The sequence below is a fragment of the Puccinia triticina genome, chromosome 3A (genome assembly GCF_026914185.1).
Source record: "Puccinia triticina chromosome 3A, complete sequence".
Lineage (NCBI taxonomy): Eukaryota > Fungi > Basidiomycota > Pucciniomycetes > Pucciniales > Pucciniaceae > Puccinia > Puccinia triticina.
Window position 1 is genome coordinate 635,800 of NC_070560.1, and position 23,470 is coordinate 659,269.

Sequence of the window (23,470 nt, forward strand, 5' to 3'; positions counted from 1 at the left end):
TTTGGGCTTAAATATCCCACAGCCCTCATTTGATTGTAGCGTGTGTACCAGTCCTGAGCTCGGTCGGTCCCTCCGTTCGGGCAGAGGACAGCAGCCCAGCTACTTGACGAAGGGCTGGGAGGGTAACAAAGCCTCTCCGGTTCCGAACATGAGCTTCGTTTTTCCAAAAGTCTACTCCCTGACCATCATCTGGAGAATGATGGCTCAGGGATTAGATTTAGCCTTGGGCCTCATCTGACACCTGTCAAGACTAAGCGTGGAGTAAACATGAAAGATATGGGATCTGCCAGGATCTACCCCAAATAAAATTTTGTGAATGTGTCCAAGCTTCTCAGAAAAGACAATATTTACTTGACTGCTTATGTTGTCTGTTCATGCACCTTGCAGCAAGGTTTATGCATGGTGAATTGTTCCCATACACGGCGGTTGCATAGCGCGGTCAAAAGCGCCGTAAGTTCGGCCGTCAAATTGACGGTCCCCCCTCAGCCATTGTTGACCGGCAAAAAACAGCCCCCGCGTTGTGGTATGCTTTATGGTATCTCATATGCCAAAATCAAAATTTTCTGCTTTTCTTTCTTATTTCTATTAGTTTTACTCTTAATCTCCCTTTTCCTCTTATCAATCACTTAATAGGGGGGTTCACAATAGGATAAAAGTAAAATTTTAGAGTCAATTTTAAGGTCTTTATCAACAAATTTTTAAAAATCTGGCAAGGTGTACAGGACTGGGTATCCCCTGAGAATCAGAGCAACATCTTTATTTTTTAAAAAGTTGTTCATAAAGGTCTTAAAATTAGCTCTAAAGTTTTATTTTTATCCTATTGTGAACCCCCCTAATATTCCTCAAGATTCAGTTTCTAGGGACAAATTCACCCCTAGTCTTGCCTTACAGAACACTCATAAGGGCACTCACTCAGAAGTTCCATACTCTTACACACTCACAATACCCCTTACAACCTCAAACAGTTACACAATCCACATTTACAACACTTAGTTACACACACGGTTACATACATATAAGGTGGACATCCGGCAAGTCGGGTCGGGTACCGGGTATCCCGACAAGAGATCCGGCATACCCGAACCCAACATCGGGTATCCGGATCTTCTGAAACTGTACATGAGATAATTGATGTGGGCACTTGAATCCTCAATCAAGATGCCTCCGAAACATACAACTGACGAATCCGAGATCTCCTTCAACTCAGAACTCGAAACATTAACCCCTACGTCACAGGAAACACCCATACGGGCAATCAAGAAGAGCTGGGTCTGGCGGTACTTCAAGATGGTTACAGTTGAAGGCGTCACTTACAACATCTGCCAGGTCAATTCCGGTCCCGGAGGTACAGACATGTGTCTTTCAAAACTATTGGTTGACAAAAGAGGATCCACAAAAAGCATGGCCAACCACTTGGATCGTATACATCACATATACAAAGACAAGCCGGGCACAAAGGCAATCACCAATTTCTTGTATGATGGCAAACATATCAAGACACTTGACCGCGTTTCTTTTACTTCAGCGGTGACTCGCTTTTTTGTCACCTGCAATGTATCTTTCCACACAATTGAGGATGAAAACTTTCGCCACTTCCTTCGACTCTGCAACTCCAGCATTGATAATGTTGTCTGCTCCAAAGGCACTCTAGCATCCTGCGTTCGACAAACCTTCCGAGAGGGAAAGAATGTGCTTTGTGAGCAGCTTTGCGGAAACAAATCACGAATCAACCTGACTTGTGATACTTGGACTTTGCCTAACAACTCTTCTGTACTTGGGGTCACAGCGCATTGGATTGATGCCAACTTCACACTCCATTCAATAATCCTTGGTGCTCGACTCGTGGAAGGAAGTCAGACAGGAGTCGCACTTGGAGAACACTTGGTTGAGGTACTCAATGATTTTGACATCGGCAACAAAATCTTCTGCATTACCTTGGACAACGCATCCAACAATCGAACGATGGGTGCCCACCTGAAAACTCTCGTCATGTTCGACAATGAGAAGTGCCTACTAAACTGTATGGCACATGTGATTAACCTTGCAGCTCAAGCAGGAATCAAAGCGTTCTCCAAGCCTTCGCAGTCATCGACTTCAGTACCGGGTGGTTTATCAAATATCTTGAATGATCAACCTGCTCCAGTTGAAGTCAAGTCTATTGTCTCTCGGATCAGCGGTCTTACATCTTTCTTGAAAAACTCTCCCCAGAAAGCCGCGTCGTTCAAACAGATCACCTTTAGAATGCTTGGAGAGGAGCTCAATATGGTTCAAGATGTAGCTACACGCTGGAATTCTACATACTACATGCTTGAACGTGCCTGGAAACTTCGGTCTTGTATTTCAGCATTTTGTGAGACCCACAACCTGTCCGAGAAGTATGGCCTTGAACACTCCAAATGGCTTAAACTCAAACAGCTCTGCGACTTCTTGAAGCCTCTCAATGAGGCAACTCAGACAATTTCCCCGGACAAGACTACCACTTTAGTGCTCGCAGCACCGGTATACCTCATGCTGTTACAGAAACTCGATGAAGTAGGCTTTTCTTGAAACTGCTTTGCCTGTATCATCAAGAAGCTAACTGTTGTAACTGCCCATTAATTACAGGCATCAAAGACTTACAATGCTTGTGAACTGATACCATCGGCCAATGACATGCTCAATAAGCTGCACGGCTATTTCAATGCAGCTATTCAAAAACCAGTATACCTCTTTTCCACCTTGCTCGATCCTCGAATCAAAACAAATGTGTTCATGCCTGAGCTCGTGGAAATCATGAAATGTGACAAGCAAGCTGTTCTGGACAACTTCAAGATCGAAGCTCAGAAATTCACAAACGACCACTACAACAAAGATCAAATGCTAAATGACCCAGATCTACCGGCCGCCAGAAATACCCTGAAATCTAGCTTGTTCTCGAAAAAGAGAAGAAAATTCTGCTCCCTGGACGATGAAATTGACTACTATCTGGCATCCGAATGCGAAGACAAAGATTGTGATCCACTTGTGTATTGGAAGACCAACTCCATACAGTTCCCAACCCTCGCCAACATGGCGCAAACGTACCTCTCAGTACCTGCATCGAGTGCCCCATCCAAGAGGGCTTTCTTGGCTGGTCGTCACATCCAGGACTATACACGAAACCGGATGTGTGTTGAGACACTCGAGGCCCTCATCTGCTTGAAGGACTGGGTTGATGAGGATGTCATCGATATCAATCGCATCTGTACATCAACCTCATCCACTTCATCTGCCTGATTTTTCCCCCTCACTATGTGTTCCTCTCTTTCATTCTGTGTACTGGTAATCAAGAAAACCATCCTCATTCTTGATTGCATTGCGATTGATGATACATAGCTTGTTGTTCATTGATACATAGCTCGTTGTGGTACTTTTTGTTCTATTTGATGAGCAGTAACATCACAAACAACGATTGGTCACCCCAGGAGCAATCCTCAATCATAAAATAAGCCCCCAGAGGCTGGAGACAGACACTTGCCGAGCTCCAGCCTCTGAAACATAGCCTCATAGGTACCCAGTCGGGTACCCGACGGATGTCGGATGTACCAAATCGGATACCCGACTCAATACCTGGTCGGGTCTCACCGGATGTTCAGGGTCCGGATGTCCACCTTACATACATAGCTACATACATATTTACACATAGCTGCATCATCACTTACATACATACAATGTACACATGCAGGCACTCATGCAGGTGCTAGCTGCATGTGATAGCTGCATGCACTAAGCTGCATGCGCTAGTGGATTTTTGTTGCATAACAACAGCAGGTGACCTGGTTACAGCATGACTACACTAACATACAGTCCTGACCAATCACACCTCCTGATTCAGCCTGCATGTCATAACCCATAATCACCTGTACAGTCCTGACCAATCACATTCACCCATTCAACATATGTACTAGCCAAAAACCCTCATGTACCTAGCTAAAATCTCTCATGTGGAGCTCCTCTGGAGCTAAAATCCCTCACTGTTGTCTATAAAAGGAGGCTCTCCTCCTCTGTTGTAACTTTCCCCCAGCAGACTACCTGCACTCAGTTTCCCCTATAACAAAGTACACAACTGCTCACTCCACAATATATCAGTCACCCTATATTTTGGTTTTACACATATTACAGAACACTTACACACGAAATAACAACTCTACACAACACTCACATTACATAACACAAACCTCTGAGGGGTCCTCTTTGACCAACTATCATCTGGTTGAAGTCCAGACTCCTCACTCATAACACATTTTAGCAACTTCATCGCACCCACTTTATAACAACAGTTATCTTTTGATAACACTCCACTATCACTACATTAAACCTGCCAATCTGAGATTGGTGGGCTTGTTTTAGTGTCTAGTGAACCAGGAAAGGCAGAGGTTTCCTCATACATCCCTTTCTGCACTCAGCAAAAGGTTCTCAGGAACACTTTTGAGCTTTACAGCGTCAGCTGTCAAATTGACGGCCAAATTGTCAGCCCGCCCACCAGAGAGCAGTCGGGCAAACAGCTGGCAAAACTTCCGGCCCGCTGACCCAAGCGGCAACTCGACGTCAACCTGGACCCCAGTCACACATGCGGGCAGGCACTTTTGGCCACCGTTTGACGGCAAAAAACTGCCAATGCCCGCCAATCACTTCACCAGCAACTCAGAGCCAGCTGATTATCGATTCTTGGGACACCACACTGTTCAGTCAACGCGCTGGGCACTCGGAACAAGATTTTGTGGCCACCAGGGCACTTTTCTTGGTTATTATTGCATATTTTGATGGTTTCTATTCTTGCTTTTTGGTTTTTTAGCCTTTGGGAAGAGACCCAGGGTCTAATCTTTACCAGGAAGGTGCACCGTTTGAGCACCATTTGGTCCCTGCGCACATTCCAAAAACAAAAAGGTCAGCTTCATGCATATATATAGGGGGGGAGGAGTGCAACTATAAACGCACCCATCAATAAATACATTTGAGGATTAAACATATAAGCCATTTGTTAAAATTACATGTTATCTTCTCTTTGCTTTGCCGATGAGGTCCCTGGATTAAAGTTGAAGATAGAAAACTCACCATCCCGGCACTAAATCCACCTCAAACTTCCTGTAAACTTCTACAATGACCTTACCAGGAAGGTGCAGGTTCGGGTTATGGACGATATCGACGGCGGCCTGCGCCAGCTTCAGATCTGCCCTCAACAAACACGTCCATTTTGAGACGATTAGCTGTCAAAATTGATGTGCAACAAAAGGTGGGGCAACACACCGTATTTGTCGCCGAAGTTCGAGCAGTCTAGCGCCTTGACCCGGCTCTCCGTCTCTACTTTAGCGATTGGCTTGATGTATTCATCCGTTATCTCTGTTGCACAAGCCTACAGCATCAATTGCTCCAGAAAGGATCAGCCCAGCGGACAGGACAATTGATGGATGTGAGCGTAAGGGGGGGGGGGGGGGGGCAGGGAATGGGGACTCGCCGACGTGTTGCCTACTGTTACTTGGCCTCCATCCAACAACTCTATGATAAACTCTGGGGATAACTGGCGATGAGCTTGGTCAATCCCACGATTGTTGCTATTCTTATTGGTGGGGAGATGGTGGATAGGGGTACACACACTGATCACCTTTCCTGCAATGCTGACAACTTGGCCAACTGCAGATTCACCCAAACATCCCATGAAAAAAATAATCTATGATCAGCATTGGAATCCTTTTGCTACAGCAGGATTTCAAGAACGCCAGGAAAATCAAGGGTAGGGGGGCGCTTGCCGTACTGGGCCAACAAGCTCGAAGATACTCTCAGGGTAGGAGCATGCACTATAAACGCACCCATTGATCTTGGTGATGTCTAAGATATTGTGGATGATCCGGAGGAGAGCATTGGCCTGTCCACAATCCAGGTTCAAGTTCTCGCACTGCTGGCGATTGAGGTTGCTTCCCAGGGTATCAAAGGTGAGGCCGATGATTGCATTCAATGAAAAAAGAATACTTACGTTACAGAGTTGACGGGCCAGCTGTAAGTCTGCATCCAAAAACTGGGCCGATGCGAGGAGGGACTCCACAAGACGATCGCCAAGGATGTAAAGAAGCCTGGAAAAGAAAGTATTGGGGTGGTCATTTTGAGAAGACAACTCCTTAGAGCCAGCCAGAGCACCCTAGAGCACCTAATGGAGACGAGGTGATGGAGGGTGACATGTCCTCCGATGAGCCGACTTGAAAAAATGAGCGAGGGCCAAGGGTGACGTGTCCCTCCAATGAGCGGACTTGCGAAAAATGAGTGAGAGGCCAGGGCCTGTACCTCCGATGAGCGGACTTGGTACATCTGGCCCCCCTCTGCCCTTTTGGGTTAGGGCAGGTTAGGGCTGAGCGTCGGCAAATTGAAACAGGCAAGTTAACATTAAGTTGCCTGAATTCAAGTGCCAGTGGATGGGCTGGCTATTTGGCTGTCAATTTGACGGCTGACGCGGGGGCTGGTAGCTGACCAGTCAAGCCGACCAATACTTGGCCCCTTACGTCAAATTGCCAACCAAAACTTTAATATGTGCAACTGCTGTGTAGGCCAGCTGCCCACCAAACCTTTTAGCTTTCTCAGGATAAGCAAAAGCTGCAGTTGTCTGCTGATTTCAGAATCAGTCTAAAAAGTCAATCCCCTTAATATGTAATCAAACTATGAAAAGTCTTGAGAAAAGACAATTTTTTGACTACATTTATGGTGTTCAAAATTGCATAAGATTTTTTTACATAAAATCATAAACTGCAATTTTGGCTGGCAGATGTCACTTTAAGTTTTATGCATGCTGACATCTCCCAGCCAAAATTGGCTTTATGATTTTATGTAAATAGTGTCATAAGCAATTTTGAAGACCATAATTCACCATGTGCAAAAATGTTTCAATGATTGCACTACACAGGCTGCACAGTCCTGTCACCACTCATGACAGACATGCACGTGCCATCATCCATGAACTGTCAACTTTACATGTCATGAAGCTGTCATGAGAGTGACAGGCCTGTGAACCCCTCTGCACAGTCACTGCGCACATGACATCTGCCCCATGTTGCTTACATGACATCTGCATGAAAGGGAGACCTGTAAAATGGCAGGTCCTCCATGTCACGCACTTCATACAGGGGACAGCTGTCCCCCCTTCATGACTCAAATTTGCATGTGGTGATTTACAACACCTGAATTTTGACTGGCCATCTGTACAACTAACAAATCAGTTACATCCTGCGCACGCAACATTCCTACATACAATTGTCCATGGGCAAACACAGGGCTCTTTAAAACAAGTGATATGTGCTTCATATAGAGAATGTCAAAATGGACCCGGGTACTGGTTGCACCGCCGGTACCTGCGCGTTTTTTGAGAAAAACGGGCACCCGGCACCGCATCTGGCACCGCCAGACGGGTACTGCGGTCTTTTAGGCGGGTACCACGGGTACCAGCTGGTTTTTTTTTATCAAAACTCACTCCCAAGGCCCAAAGGGAGGGCATGAAGACTTATTACCCTCTTGATGGCCGGCAGAGACCAGTCATTGAGAGGAGTGCACCCCCTCAATGACAACAAGGGGGGGGAACACTCCCCTTTATGGCATTGCAAGGAAGATATAATTGGGGGGGATATGTATTCTACTCTCTAGATATTCCCCTTGGTGTGGTAGACGGAAAAGTGGAAAAATGAAAAGTTTTTTCTATGCCACATAATTACTCATACTAGCCCTAAAGATACCATCAAATGGACCCCAGAAATGGAGTCTACGGCCAATTTCACCCCTATTCCCCACTGGAACAGTCATTACAACCCCGCTGGATAAGAAGTTACACCTCTGTGGACCCCACCAAACACCTATCACACGGCCAGCCCCAGGAACCCAGCTGTCACCTGCCTCAACCCAAGTTTCACAGTAGTACACATATAAACATCACAGGATACAAAAATACATCTCCCTGTCCGGCTACACTCATTACATATTAACTACATACACTCCTTTATATACATAGTATGACATCATTTACACTGTTTCTGCAGCTTCAGACTTTGTGTATACAATAATTCCCCCAGTATGACAGCTCATGCAGTCTACTGTCACCTCATGCATGCGTTAGAATGTTCTGTTGTATATTCTGACATCATGTATGCACCCCTGGCATGTTTAGAATGTTCTGTTGTATATTCTGACACCATTCATGCGCCCCTGAGGGGTTATGACATCATTTGTATCTACTCCCACCAGCTAAAATCCCTCACCCTGTTGTCTAGATTAGCTGAAACCCTAACCCACAAGCCCCTTTGGGGCTCCACTTTTGTCTATAAAAGGAGCTCTCTCCACCCCCAGTGGCCTGCTCCCCAGTTCCTCACCCAGAACTCACAAGTCACCCAACACTCATCCACACTCAAATCCTAAAACCCTTATAACAATAAATCAACCCCTATAACAACAATTCAACCCTTATAACAAAGTAATTAAAACACTTACACGTTGCCAGTCAAACAGATTTCATCTGGAACAGACCAGACCTATCACTTAATAAAACTTGCCAAGCTGAGCTTGGTGGGTCTTGTTGACTGATAACAGAAGGGCAGAGCTTGCAACTCCATCATACCCTTCACCATTCAGCAAAAGGGTTTCATTACCACTTTTGAGTCTTACATCGGTCATTGAGGGGATGGTGCACTCCCCTTGATGGAATTGAGTGGGGTGCCCTCTTGATGAGATTGAGGGGAGTACACAACCCCCCTCAATGTCATTGAGAGGACGCACTCCCCTTGTCATTGAGAGGACACACTCCCCTTGATGGAGGGGTGTGTGTCCTCTCAATGACATCGAGGGGGGGGGGGGGGTGTACTCCTCTCAATGACATCAAGGGGAGTACACACCTTGATCCCATCATGGGGAGTTTGTACTCCCCTCGATGGCACCAATGGGATTCCATCCCCCTCTAGATGCCATCCAGGGAATGCTTAACTCCTCTTGATGCACCAGGGGGGAAAGTGTGGCACTCTTTGGAGAGTGCCTGGCCGTAATTCTGTCAGTAAAATGGTCTGATGTGAGTTAGATGTGAGTTGCAACTCTTTGTTCAACTTTCTTCCCAACAGATGTGTGACTGTAGGTGAAGTGGTTGCGGGATGATCTGTAACTCAATTCCAACACATTGAAATATCTTAGTTGAAATTTTCTGTTTGGTTCATATCAAACAAAATCCTGGATGTGAGCTTCAATTCACAAGATATTTTGCCAAGAATGTAACTATCCTGATGCTCAAAGATATCCTTGACCAAGTGACAAGGAATATTTTTCTGGGCTGAGTTTTTTTCAATCAAAACCCACATAAAATCACATAATGAAAGATAGCTGTAAAATATAGCAACCACAAAGGCTCAGCTAACTGGTAAATCAATCCTTGTGGGATATTTCCGCCATGCCTGTTCCCTTCATCTATTGGGAGGAAAGTTATGTAAAATTAAATTTCTCTTTTTTGAGTATCACACAGTGTCAAAGCTGGGAAAACCTCTGTAACCAGCATTCCCTCCCTCTAATATGAAATGTGAACAATCAAAGAGGCCTTTTCACCAACCATGTTTACCAAGTGATGGTCCAATTTTGCAGGCTAAATTTTGCCATGCCATCAGCTGTTCATTTGGGACCATGCACCTTTTGTATGTGAATGCATGTTGCACAATTTTTGCTCACTTGACCTCCATCTGATTGAAAAATGCAGCGGCTAGAGGTTAAAGTTATTAAGCTTCACAGGGGGAAGGGGGAAGATTGGGGGATATCAACAGGTGCATCAATATTTTGATGATCCTGGAACCAGTAGGAGAAAGATTTCAATAGCTGGCCTGAGAACTCTGAGGTGAAAAGTCAATTCTGAAATGTCCACACACATCTCAGCATGGGTCATACAATTTTTCTTGTAGATCAATCATCTTCACACCTTTTCCCTGACTGTTTTGGGCAATTTTTTTTTTCCAGGTAGCATGCCTTCATCATACCTCTCACCATTTCCATGTCCATTGTGCAAAAAAAATGGGGTTGATTGCTCTTGTCACATGGTAATTATTAGCACCAGGTGTAAGATATGAATGGTGCTCTTTTGACCTGCTGTATCCAGAACAATCAAAATTATCATCATTTTGGAGCGGCAAAAATGGTGTTCATATGTGTTGCAAATCACCAAAACAACTTGTGTTCCGGGAGTTTCAAGCTGGGCACAAGTCAACTGCGGTGGCAGCGGGGCAACAGCGATCAGCTCTGTATCCCCGGGGGTCCCCAGGGAGGGTGTTTTTTTTTTTGTTGCTATGTCCACCATCATGTTCGGCCAAACATCAGGGGACATTGGCGAGTTGCTTGTTTACACGGGCTCGATGACCCTTGTTTGCTGTTCATTGAGCTCGGAAAGCCCCAACTCAATGAACAGTGCACTAAATACTGTTCATTCAGCTTGGCTTTTCCGAGCCTGGTGGACAGTATACGCCGCCCACCAAGCTCAGAGAGACCCAGATCAATTACCAATAGCTGCTGGTCATTGAGCTAGGGCTTCTCCGACTGGATGGCCAACACAAACTGGCCATCAAGTTTGGAGAGGCCGCGCTTGACAGGCATCATGCCCTGGTCATTGATCCGCAGCCTCTCCGAGCTCAAATCCGATGACCAGTACATACTTGTCATCCAGCGAGAAGCCCTAGCCCGATGACCAGCACATGCTGGTCATCTAGTCAGCCTTTCCGAGTGGGTTAGGCAGTCTACACTGGCCACTCAGCTTGGAAAAGTGCAGCAGGATGGACAGTACATACTGTCCATCAAGCCGGGACTTTCCTTGCGCTATGTACAGTACATATGGTCCTTAAAGCTGGGAGAGCCCCGGCTCAATGACCAACATGCAGTACTGGTCACTGATCTGGGATTTTCCCAGCCAGCTAGTGACCTGTGATCAAGTGGAGGGTGTCTCCACTCAATGGCTGGTAGAACCAGTCACTGAGTAAGGAACCCCTCCACTCAACAGCTAGTACACACACCAGTCATCAATTGGAGAATCCCTCCACTCAATGACATTAAAAACCAGTCATTGAGTGGAGGATTTCTCCACTTGGTGGCTGGTAATTTAGATATGGCCATTGAGTGGACAAAACCTTGAATCAATGGTTGTCCAACAGTCATCAAGTGGAGGAAATCTTCACTCAATGACTTTAAACCCCACTCATTGAGTGGAGGGGGTCTCAACTTGATTCCTGAAACACACCGCGAAGTGTAGAATACCAGGTTGTACCAGGCGTCAAGTGGGGGTACCCTTAACTCAATTACCAACATGTTTGCCATGGAGTGGATCAAAGATCAGCCTGAGTTGAACAAAGTTCAATATATTTGAATCCTGAATGCCACATGCTCACACATTTGACATCAGACAGTCTTCCCAAAGGAACATGCGGTCTGGCACTCTCCAGGGAGTGCCACACTTTCCCTCCTGGTGATGGCGTTGAGAAGAGGACACGCTCCCCTGCCGGCCATTGAGAAGAGTAATTGATCCCCTCAATGGCCGGCCAAAGGTGGCCGCGTGCCGGAAGGGACAAGCCGTACCTGGGTACCGCACCGCTTTTTGCCAGGGGCGGTACCTGGGTACCACACCGCTTTTTGCCAAAAAAGGGGCACCCGGTACCGCTGGGCGGGTGCAGGGCGGGTGCAGGGCGGGTGCAGGTGGTGCTGGGTACCTTTTTACATTCTCTAGCTTCATATTAATGGTCATAGCAAAGGCCAGGGCTACGGTAAATTGATACCTATAAAAAAGACTTTGAGACTCAAATCAGCTTGGTGCAGAAGAGTAATTTTTGGGAATGTGAGCTCTTTGCCCTAAAAGGTCCCTTCTGGATAGTTTTTCCATTTTCACATGTCTCCTATATGATGGATAAGCACCTTTGACTGTAGTAGTTTCTGAGAAAATTGGAAGAACTGGAAGATTTTATTTCATTAAACTCTACTCTTCTCTTACAATCTCTACTATTTTTGTCTACTGGAGAATAGTAATGAAAGAAATAAAAAGGCTAAAAGGCCGCAAGGTTTACCTGGAAGCAGGTTGCTTAGCCAACACCTGGTTTAGGTTTAAGATTGAGAAAGGTTGCTAGATTGATAACAGCGTGATTTGCTGTTTGACGCTAAGGTCTTGCTATTGATCTGCTTTCAGCACGCTGTTAGCTCCTGCTCACGGTTCTCATCTTCCTTGGTAAGTCATGCTTACTTGGCCGGAGGTTTGCTCCTTCTTAGGCCTGATTCAGACAAAGGATTAGGGCGGGGGTGCCGAGATTATCTACATGTTCGTAGGCTCTCTATTAGTCCCTTCTCCTTTTTGTCTTCTGTCTGTTGTTTTGGACCTGGCTCCTTACCTACTTCAGCTCCTTTTGGGGTTGAGTTGGTTTGCGCTTGGGTCTCGCTCTTGTTGGCTTTGCCTACAATGAGAAGAAGCGTGCTTGTTAGCTTTGCCTAGTTGGTTATCTGGTTTGCTTAAGTATTTACTCACCTTTGGTGTTTTCCGTAAATCTTTCCAGTAACAACGATTGACAGGTTAGTCCTGCTTTTTCGATCTTGCTATCCGCGGGGACTGGTCCTGCTTTCATCAATTGGATGCACTCATTTATCTCAGTCTTGCGGGTAGCTGGGGCTGCGAAAAGAGGTTTGCTTTGCTTACCAATTTCCGCAGCTGGTGCGGTTCGCGGCACTCTCCTCACTTTGTGAGCAGAGTGTCGCTCCCCTAGGCCTGTATTCTTACAGTTTTCTTTTCAAATGGCTTAAGGAAATTTTGAACTACATTTGCTGTGCTTGAAACAGCTCCAACAAGCGCAAGGGCCGTGTAGCATACATACACCAGGCCATGATTCAATGCAATTTTGGCTCCTTTTAAGAAACGTGAGAAAATTATTTGTTGGCATGCCCCAGCTCAGGTAGGATAAAGGGTGCTTTGTACAGTCATCACAAAGATGGCTGGATATGGGGTATATACACATTCAGCCTATTGTCCACTGAGAGTTGAGGCTGAAGTGTTCCAGATGAAAATAGTTGGAGACATGCCAAATTCAGATGACCAGGTGGAATGCAGCTGATCATCTGCTTTGGAGGGCAGTGGTTTTATTATTGTTATTATTGTTGAAACAGGCTGTACATGAAAAGTGCTGTGACTACGCGTGGTTTACGCCTGGGTTTCTCCCATTAGGGGGGTTCACGTTAGCCTGATTTCGAAATCAGTCTAAAAACCTTGCTAAAAATTGATGTCTGCTCATGCAGGACTATGCAAGTATCACCAGGGAGGAATGTGTTGCACTCTCTAGAGAGTGCCAGGCCGTAATTTTGTCAGTTGCCAGGTCTGATTGCAGTCCAATGTCAGCACTGAGCTCAGTTGCCACACATGTTCATCTCAGGTTGAATCCATTCCACATCAAAACAATCCAATTTTGAATTTATTTGCCACCCATCCTGAACTCATGACTGGGTCCTTCTGATCTGACGATGAACTGAATTACAACCTAATTGCATAGCTATTTTATCCGTCTGGTAAGGAAACACTGTGTGCCAATGTCGCGATATTTTCTGCCCAATATGAGTGCTATTTTATTCTTTGGTTTGAGTAAAGTAAATTTTCTTTAATGGTTCTGGTGCAGCATGGCATAATCCAGGGGGACTCCACAGCTTGGTCATCACCATTCAGCACAGGGATGTCGATGTTCCAGCCTTCAGCCAAGGTTCATTGCATGATGTATCATGACCATTTGAATGCGGAAGCAGATTGCAAAGATTCATTTGATTCATAGAAGTGAATCCTGGTGCAGAAAATGGGAGTGATTTTGTTGCTTCCCATCATAGTCCACCAAGCGGAAAGTCCGCATGCATAAGTCAGGGTTGAATTGACTGCTTTGAACATTCAACACCGTTACGGTTTTATGCCTCTGATCTGGGCAATTTATCAATATCTTCCTCCACCTCACAGGATAAAGTGAGGGAAATCTGACATGTGTTATGGTTTGCAGGCCACATCCTAATGAATCCCCAGTGAGAGAAGTTTGGCTCACTCAGCCTCGACACACTAACCAGGACCCTGATTTGTAGAATGTGGCAGTTTTCCTATTGTGATGCAACTTTCAAATGATCCACAAAAAGGTGTGTGGAGAAAGTTGTGCCTTTCCTGTGTCATTGCAGGTGGTATTGGGATAAGCTGCTCCACGTTAACCCCTTGAAATGGTCTAGGAGATTACACAAAACCTGTGTGATGTTGCTACAACTAACCATAGGCAGATGAGGACTGGAGTCTAGAGAAGCCTTGAGTCTGAAATTCAACCCGCTCCTATATTCCTCTGCCGGCCCGGATCCCCGGATGTGGGAGCTATCCACTAGAAGCTTGCATTTCTAGCACTTGTGTGTACATATGTCTCTTAGTCCCAAAATGTCAACTTCAAGGTATGTGCACACATATACATGGAAGGATGTTGATAGGCTGATAAACAAAATAACAGGGCCAAAGTCACGACAACATGCTCTGTATGTGGCCCGCTGCAGGTGTGGGGTACAGGTTTGCCGGGGATCCAACAAAGAAAGACCACCAATTTTGCAACTCCGTATCACCCATTCCGACCCGAACTAAGGCAAGCCGCCACCACAGTTGTCATGACAAGCACGTACTGTCTTGGACAATTCATTACTCCAATTTCATCATCGCCCCATCCAATAATTCATGATTTCCCACAGGTTGGCTTCCTGCAACGAGGTTGCCTGCGGGTCCACGTTTAGCGCGCACCCCGGGAGTGAATTGGAGATCTCAGCGAGACAGCAAGTCAGCATCTTGGCCCGTTGCTAGGGCCCATGTCAACCTGTTCGACTCCAGTTACCAGCCACAAGATTGAACCTACCGATCAGCAACTCATCAAGGTGCGCGCCTTTGTAGTAACCCAGCACGCAAGGCAGCCTGAGCTATGGGGTTGCGTGTTCAGCCGAGCCGACAATGTTGCCCTTGTCCAAGCATCTTTTGCAGCTGCAAGGGTGGAGCTGACACCCATCTGGAACTACAATTCGAGCCTTTTCTTTGAAATTCCTCATGTTGATTTTCACCAGCCCGAAGCCGGTTCGACCGCCAAACAAAGTTGGCTCTTGGATGCTCTTCAACAAATGTGTACCAATCTGAAACCCCATCAGCTGACTGCGCTGCAGTTTCTCCGCAAGAACGAGTCAGCCAGTGATGATCGAATGGCTCTGTGGCTTCATCCGACAAATGCTTGGATTCACAGCTATATGAGGGAGGCCGGGATCAACCCCATGGACCAATCAACGTCAACTCCATCCCGAGGATCTATTTTAGCGGATGACATGGGTCTGGGAAAGATTCTAACAACCCTGACCTACGTCCTGGCTACTTGCGATTTGGCGGTGGAACATCATTGGGCCGACTGGGTAAATAGATCCGCCGCAACGTTGGTTGTTTGCCCATTGTCAACCTTGTCTAATTGGGAGCACGAGATTAGCATCCACTTCAAAGATCAAGCAATCAGTTACTGTATTTTCCACGGACCTGATCAGAAAAATCTCACTCGTCAAGACCTCCAATCATCTCTGGTTGTTCTGACAACATACAAGATGATTGGGGAGAGTGGGAATAGATTAGTTGGGAACCAGCTCACCGTGGAATCCCTGAATCTGTGCTGGTTCAGAATTGTCTTTGATGAAGCACAGTGAGTGGGACAGTCCGCCAAAACCTTTTTGCTCACAAGGAACTACCGGCTGATGCAGATTACAGCTTGATGAGGAATCCTAGCTCGAACCGCACCCGGAACATACGGCAACTTCAGTCTCAATTTTTGCTTTGTTTGACGGGCACTCCAGTACAAAATCAACTAACAGACCTTCAAAGTTTGATCACTACGTTGAGGATTGCGCCGTGGGATAATGAAATCATCTGGCAAAGGTGCCTTATTCCAAGGATGAAGGTTGGGGCACCAGAGGCCATCAAAAGTCTAACCCAATTGATGACCTCGATCTGCCTGAGGAGAACAAAGGATTTTCTTTTGAATCTCCCCGAGAAAGTTGAACACGCTGTAGTGGTCCAATCTAGCCCTTCGTGGGAGTCATCGTTACGGGAGTTGCATGCCAGATTCATCAGCACTTTTGGGAGACTGCGTGCGGCCGGAGAGCAGTGGGACCCTTCAGAGTTTTTCCAACAGTTAACAATGCTTCGCCAATTCTGCAACCACCCAATTTTTGCGCGTGCGGAGCTGCCAATCCAACCAACATGGCGATGGCAAGATTCAGGCAAGGTTGTCCACTTGATTTCAAGTCTGCAAGAATTCTTGCAGGGGGTTCGAGGGATTGGACGGCCAAAGGCAGTGTTTTTCTCCAGCTTTGTTGGATTTTTGCAGATGTAAGCAGACAAAATATGGCACATACACTCATGATGGTGTGTTCTAATTTTCTTGCACTCAAGAATTGGGCGAGCTCTGGAGGAGAATCAGATTGGATTCACTTGGCTCACGGGCGATTTAAACGTGCGAAAGCGTGATGATAACCTCAACACCTTTCGAAGCCTTGACAGCTGCAATGTGCTTCTGGCGTCTATACAAGCAGCGGGAGTGGGAATCGACTTGCGCTGTGCTCAGAATGTATACATGATGGCAAGTCAGCCCCTTTCCTGCCAGAGGTCCCACTGGCTGAGAGCCCTGATGACATTATAGGAACGGGGTTGGAATCCCGCATGTGAATTGCAAGCCATCGATAGGTTGTACTGTTTGGGCCAGCAAAATACAATTTGTGTCTATAGATATTATACACATGGTAGCCTGGAGATGAATATTTATCAAGTACAGAGGCAAAAAGGAGAATTGGCAATGTGAGCGTCCTATCTTCACCATGCAGCATTGTGGTCATTACTGATGATGTCAGCGCCGGTCTCTTATGTGACTCGGTGCTGATGGGATTTTTGGTTGCGGTCCGCGGCGGTAAAGTAGTGGAAGCAAGTTTAGGGTCACACTATAGCTAAAAGCCAGTGGAAGAAAGTCCAACTCGACGCCGAGAGGCGGAGGGACTGGCACCCTTTACGTAAGTAAGGGGACGCGGCGAAAATCAGCCAAGCGCCGTTGCGGTATAAGGAGTAATCTCACTTATCTTCTAGGTTACAGGTGTGATAATAACACCTGTACCTAGGGGAAGGATACACGAAGAGAAGATAAGGCTGTAAGGGAAGAAAAGGTTAGTAGATTATGTATAAACCCCACTCACTGTATTTTCAGTAAGGTACACGGGTTTGTATGGCAATAATCTTGGTGGGAGAATCTCTACAGGGGAGAGACCTCCCTTTTTATATTGCAGGGATCAGCTCCCTCCTTCGAGTCAAGGTCCTGAAGGATCCTTAACTCCAAGGAGGAGTGATCACGGAATTCAGAAGGGGATTTACACAAATGGGTATGTAATCTCCCCATTTGTACATAAATTGAGCTTAATCAGGATAAATACAGAGAGATAAGATTATCTCTCTCTGTATGTACAACTATGTAATCAGTGTGAAATAAGGTTAATTACATATTCAAAAGAATGTGAAATATCTAATAAGTACATAATAATAGTACATATGAGTAAAAGGTACATAATTAATGTAATGACAGGGAATTGAACTCTTGACTTCATGTACATGAGTCAATTATTAAAGCAGTCTTTAACCATTAGGTTATAAGACATGTACTATACATTGTAGACACATGGACTTAGTGTCTCAGTGTCTGACAGATGAGGAGTATAACTAAAGGCTCAGTGTGCCGAGAGGAGGAAACAAGGAATACGAATGTGCTCAGCTACTGATGACAAACCTTATTGTATGAAAATGGAATACTCACCACAAGTTGCCGCTATCAGCATAGAGTGGCCAGATTTGGCCAAGTGACATCATCCTGGGTGTTTAGTAGTACTCTTTGAGAGTGTGATAGACCAGAAAGGTATTGCAGCGAGTAGCAGTTGGCTGGTAGGTTTTGTGGGACATTTTTGAAGTTGTCTGATGGAGCTGGAGCCGAATTGGAGGGTTTTCTCCGCGACTCAAGGATGTAGTTATGTACATAGATGCGGCCGTTGGTGGTGATCTTCTTTTGTGAATAGATTGCGTCCAACCGCGCTGCGAGCTCACTGAATTCGGCAGATCTCCACGACAAGGGCACCTTGACAAGGGTTCGTGGGGCCGAGGTTTTGGTCTCAGATGTAGCTTTGATGTTTTCAAATATTGATCGGACGGCAGAAGGAACGGGGAGGGTAGAGAGAGTCTCCTGACAATGTTGCTGAAGCTGGGTTTTGGAATCAATAGGTACAGAGGGATCAGTATGCAGAGTAAAATGAGCCGAAGATAAAATGCCAACCTGCATCCAAATTTTAGCTTTGGATTCAGATTGTTTCTTCTTCAATTTCCGCTCAGGTGAAAATTGGCCAAGCCTGAGACCGTCCTGCCGCCCGATGAACCAACGATGGAGAAGTCCATGTTGAATAGATCTGCTGCGAGCTTTGACCGGATCCATGAAGAAAACTTTGAATGCACCTGCATTGTACGCATTCCACCAATGCTTCAAGATAAACTTCGCAAATAGCTGGTTCCAGTGCGAGTCCCAGGGATGATCCCATGAGAATGTGGATCCCGGGAAGTGAGAGATTGACAAGTCGTGAAGAAAAATACTTCAGAATATAGAATCAACAGTCTGAGATTTGCTGAGGAGTGCTTCCGAAGGAATGGGGTTGATGGGGTGGATCAGGATTGAATCAGGCAGGTGGGAACCAACATGAAAGTCGTGGGGCGAGGGGCGCAGCTGCCAATCGTTTGAGATTGGTTTCTTGGGAGAGGTGGTCAAGTTGAGGAGAGTTCGCGTGAAGGCCGCCATGCTCCGAGCTGTAGGTGACTTGGAGTTGGGGAGAATTGAGGAGTATATCTGATTGATTTTGCTGACACCGGTTGGTGGTTTACCATCAAAGAAATTGGGCTTCGACGATGACATTGCGACAGGTGATTCAAACCCGGGGGCGGATTGAGGTGGTCAAGAGCCACAGAAGTTGTCTTTAAGTATTGTAGGTTGTGGGATCCCCAGTCAAGCCGACAAAGGTGGTTCAAGCTGAAAGGGGGAAGTTGGAACCAAAGTTTGGATGAGTCAACAATAGTGGTGTCACCTTGCTTGTTTGGATCGCGCTAGACTGCATGGGGTGGGGATTTAACGCAGCTGCGGGCCTCAAGGATGTCCACCCTCATGTTTGGCTGAACATAAGGGTGGACATCGAGGTTTAGCGTGCACCTCACCAATTTTTGCCGTTTAATGAGGGTCCCAGGGCTCCACGGCTGTCTTTAGTGGAACAGCCTGTGGACACTAATCTTCTGCAGGCATGTCCACCCTGATGTTCAGCCGAACATCAGGGTGGACATCTGCCCGAGGCAAGGCGGGCCTAGATACAACACCAATGGTTATCCCTCAATGAAGACCGGTGTGGCCTCCTCAGCTGAGCACAAACATTCGGCGTGAGTAGCCCCATACACCACTCATCACAATCCACACACATTCTCTGTGATGGATCATATTTGCTTCCGACCATCTCCTTTTTTCTGGAGGTCCCAAGCCAAATCATTATACTTGAAAGCACAGACAGCTCTGGTGGGTGGTGATGCCTGCTAACCACTGTGGAGGCAAGAGTCTACCATCCAATTGGTATTCTGATGTCAGAACCGTTTGTAAGATTGGATGTGTGTGCACTCAATGTCACAAGCTCCACCAAATCAGGCCAGTTGCACTGGATCAACCTGGGTCATGCAGGATCCGTAACAAGGGTCAAAAGTGAGTCAGTAGAAGCTAGTGATTTTCCTGAGAGTGCTGAGAAATGTAGGCTAGGATAACATAGTGTGATGTGCGAGATGAGTGGTTGCATGTTTCAGCATCACATTTGATGAGGGGCATCAGAATGGTGAAAGATGCACGGCTATATCGACGATGAACCAAGTCCTCTGTGGTGTCGCTCCTATGAAGATTTCCATGGACTCAGTGACCAATTTCATCCCCATAGCACGAAGTAAGCCACACTGACCCTAGCCATTCATTTTTGCAAAGTTGCACCAAGGATGCCTTTTCCAGTGGTAGATCCTTGTGCGGATGCTGGAGACATCAGGTTGAGTGGCCCTGGAAGCACGGCGAGATGGAGGAGAATGAGCATTTCTTTAAGGATCCTTGCGCAAGAGACACTCACCCTTTCCCTCGCGGTTTCTTATAGCGTTCCATGCAGCATTCACATCTGGAACCGCCCATTTGGGGATCTTCAGGTCATAAGCGTCGGCCTGCAACTTGGCCTGAAATCTGTAGGCCAATTGTTGTTGGACATCCAGGTTGGAATTTTCATCTGGCTGCTTCACGACGTGTGACATCTTGGTTTCCACAAGGTTTTGTTTTTCCTTTATCCACTGCAGTTGTAATTTGGTGAATGAAGCATGGTTCTGCATGATGTCAAGGTGGATAGCCGAATTAACAAGGATGAATTGTCAAAATAAACAGTGTGAGTGCGTGGGGGAAACCTATGACCAAGAGCAACTGAGGAATCTAGCATTGTGACTGGCGTCAAGGAATGGAGAACTGATATGTGTTAGTCTTGAAGAGCGGTGTGTCATGGGCTCCGCAGGGCTTGATTGTTGCAGGGAGTGCGTGCAGTGGGAGTTAAGATGGGTGTGTATGGGAATTGACCACAGAGGCGGACGAACCGCGCAAGCAGCAGGTGACACAAGTGCATCAACTCTTCTCAGAGGTCGCGTGAGTTTTGGCCGATTGGGTACTTGGTCAATCACCTGTGTGCCAAAAAATGGCGTGTACGGGGCCAGTGAAAAAATTCAACAGTTGCGTGACACTTCTGCCACAGTGCACATGGGGATGTAGTGTCCAAAACATGTTACTGCCAATGATTGGAGCTAGAGCGGGCGCCAGAAATTCTGAGGACTCCTCCAGCTTCAGACGTAGGACAGAATATCACCAATCCAGCTGATCACACACATATCACCTTCTGATTCTCCGGGACGCTTGACAATCATTACTGTATCAAGATAATTGAGCTTCCGACGGCCAACCGGAAGGCATATGTTTGTCTCTGTGAACATCATGGCTGCAACAAAGCCCAACATGAAGAGGGAAGTCAAGGAATCGTTCCAGGAAGGGTTTTGTCAAAGCGCGCATTCCAGAATCATCAGATGAAACTCAACGTTAGTCAGTCCAACCACAGCGTGGCTAATCAAAAATCTTCTGACAAATCAGGAAATCAGAGCACTGTGAGTAAAGACATTTTTCCACATGATGCGCAGCCTGTTCTGTATAGACTGATGGACAATTAGCAGACTGTTCCAATAGCCTCCGGATCCGAAGCTGTTGAAGTAATTCGTGCCGAACCGAAAGAACTTGTGCTGGAAGAAGCTTTTTCCAAGCAGGTGATGATGCAAGCGGCATCTGCCGTCTTCTCCAACCGGCTGAGTAGAGATGGTGCTGTCAAATTCTTGAAGGCCGCAAGGGAAAATGTTGTTCTTCTGGCGCAAATTTGGAGCTTAAAGTATTCGACGACAATTGATCCAACCACCATCCTTGCGCAGATCCCAAAGACTCAAGAAGCTGTATTCCACCGCCTTGGCCTCAATCCGCAACTGACAACACGTGTATGCTGCAAGAAGTGCTTTGCGCTGTACCCAACCCAATCCAAGCCTGGTAACCATCCACAACAATGCACAGAGCCTTTTCTGTCGCCTAGGCAAGGCTATTGCAAGTGGGCTAAGTCCAAGAAGCTGAATCCGACATGCGACAAAGCTCTCTACAAGGTGAATAACAGTCAACAAGAGGTCCCAGCTCGCACATTCACATATGTCTCGCTCAAATCATGGTTGAAGAGCCGGCTCGCCCAACCTCCATTTGAAGTCTTGCTGCAGTCAACTGGTCCGCTGAAGAACCAATGGGAGACGTATGGCACGGGCGGGTTTGGCAAGAATTTGGCAATTCAGATGACGGGACAGGAAGATACACAGAACACTCTGGGAACCTGGTCTTCAGCCTGTATCTTGACTGGTTTATCCCAGGAGGAAGTTCGAATCTCGGCAAGCACACAACTGTTGGGGCCATAATTTTGGTTTGCCTAAATCTCCCTGCAACCCTAAGATACAAGGTGGAGAACATATTTCTTTTTGGCATAATTCCTGGACCCCAGGAACCAAAGCTCAAACAGATCAACCACCTATTACGCCCTTTGGTTGAGGAGCTGCAAGAGTTTTGGAAAGGTGTTTACTTTGAATCCACAAGCCTTCATCCCACCAGTAGAACAGTCCGCGCAGCTGTATTCCCACTTATTGCAGATCTCCGGGCCCTGCGCAAGACCAACGGATTTGGAAGTCACGCCGCACTGCTATTTTGTTCCTTTTGTCTGCTCAGCAAGCACAACCTGCACGAAATGGATACAGCAAAATTTCCCCCAAGAACAGACGAGGAGCACCTGAAGCAAGCGACTGCGTGGCGTAAAATTCAAAACTGGACCAAGCGGAAGAAATTTGCGAAGAAGCATGGCGCAAGGTGGAGTGTCCTGAACGGGCTACTGTATTGGAAACCTGTTCGATACTCTTCGATTGAGGTGATGCACGCGTTGGCCCTGGGTGACCTGAAAGATCACAGCATGCGGTTCTTGAACTTGCCGGCAGCAGGGGCCCAACTCAAGTCAATTCAAGAGCTAGACGAAGCGTGGCAGAACAACAAGTCTCATGAAGAGCATCCTTTTTCTGGCAAGCCCAAAGGGTCTAGTGGGGCTAAGGGAAAACAAAAGCGGGAGGATTCTATCACAGAGGCTACTTCTGCCGAAAAGCCTGTCAAACAAACCCGTCAAACTAATACATCCGGCGGTGGGGGGAGCTCCGCAGGCAGGGGGACAAAAGCGCCGCGATCGGGTTCCTCAACAGAGGCGGAATCACAAGCGGTGCCTCTATCTGGCTCGGGATCTTCATCCACTCATTCCTATGCGCTGCGAGTGCGGAAGAAATCACTGTACCATGCATCTGAGGAGGAGGAGACAACTGAATCGGATGAGGATGCTGGGAGTGGTGATACTGTCATCGCGCGACGGATCCAGGCGATTTTGCCAGTTGATGCACCCAATTGCCCCCAACTGTCGCCAGAAGAATTGGATGTTGTCCGTTGCACGATTCTACACACCATCTTGCCGTCTTGGATAGATAGGGTGCCCCAAAATTTGGGTGTAGCAATCCACAGTTCACTGAAGGCCGCCAAATGGCTAATCTTGTACAAGGTGTACTACACCATTGCCCTCATTCCGCTCTGGGTCCAATCTCACAAAGTGGCCGCCTCCACAACGACCAGAAGAAGAATTTCTTTTCTGTTAGAATCTACTGCCACACTATCTCAAGTGGCACACTTCCTAACTCTGCCGGAAATCAGTGTGCAACACCTCGGAGAACTGGACGGTT

General features: G+C 46.7%; 2 protein-coding genes across 2 annotated transcripts; both read right to left on the reverse strand.

Moving 5' to 3' along the window:
- Positions 1 to 4,835: 4,835 nt before the first annotated feature.
- PtA15_3A64 (uncharacterized protein) lies at positions 4,836 to 6,114 on the reverse strand (the record flags this gene model as incomplete). The annotated part of the gene is made up of 5 exons (XM_053167638.1): positions 4,836 to 4,880; positions 5,094 to 5,188; positions 5,266 to 5,371; positions 5,771 to 5,930; positions 5,990 to 6,114. 5 exons carry the CDS (start codon positions 6,112 to 6,114, stop codon positions 4,836 to 4,838), a joined length of 531 nt encoding a protein of 176 aa, XP_053018255.1.
- A 13,822-nt stretch (positions 6,115 to 19,936) lies between these two features.
- PtA15_3A65 (uncharacterized protein) lies at positions 19,937 to 20,190 on the reverse strand (the record flags this gene model as incomplete). Its single annotated transcript, XM_053167649.1, has 2 exons — positions 19,937 to 19,998; positions 20,094 to 20,190. The coding sequence occupies 2 exons, from the start codon at positions 20,188 to 20,190 to the stop codon at positions 19,937 to 19,939; spliced, it is 159 nt and encodes a 52-aa protein (XP_053018256.1).
- Between the last annotated feature and the right edge of the window lie 3,280 nt (positions 20,191 to 23,470).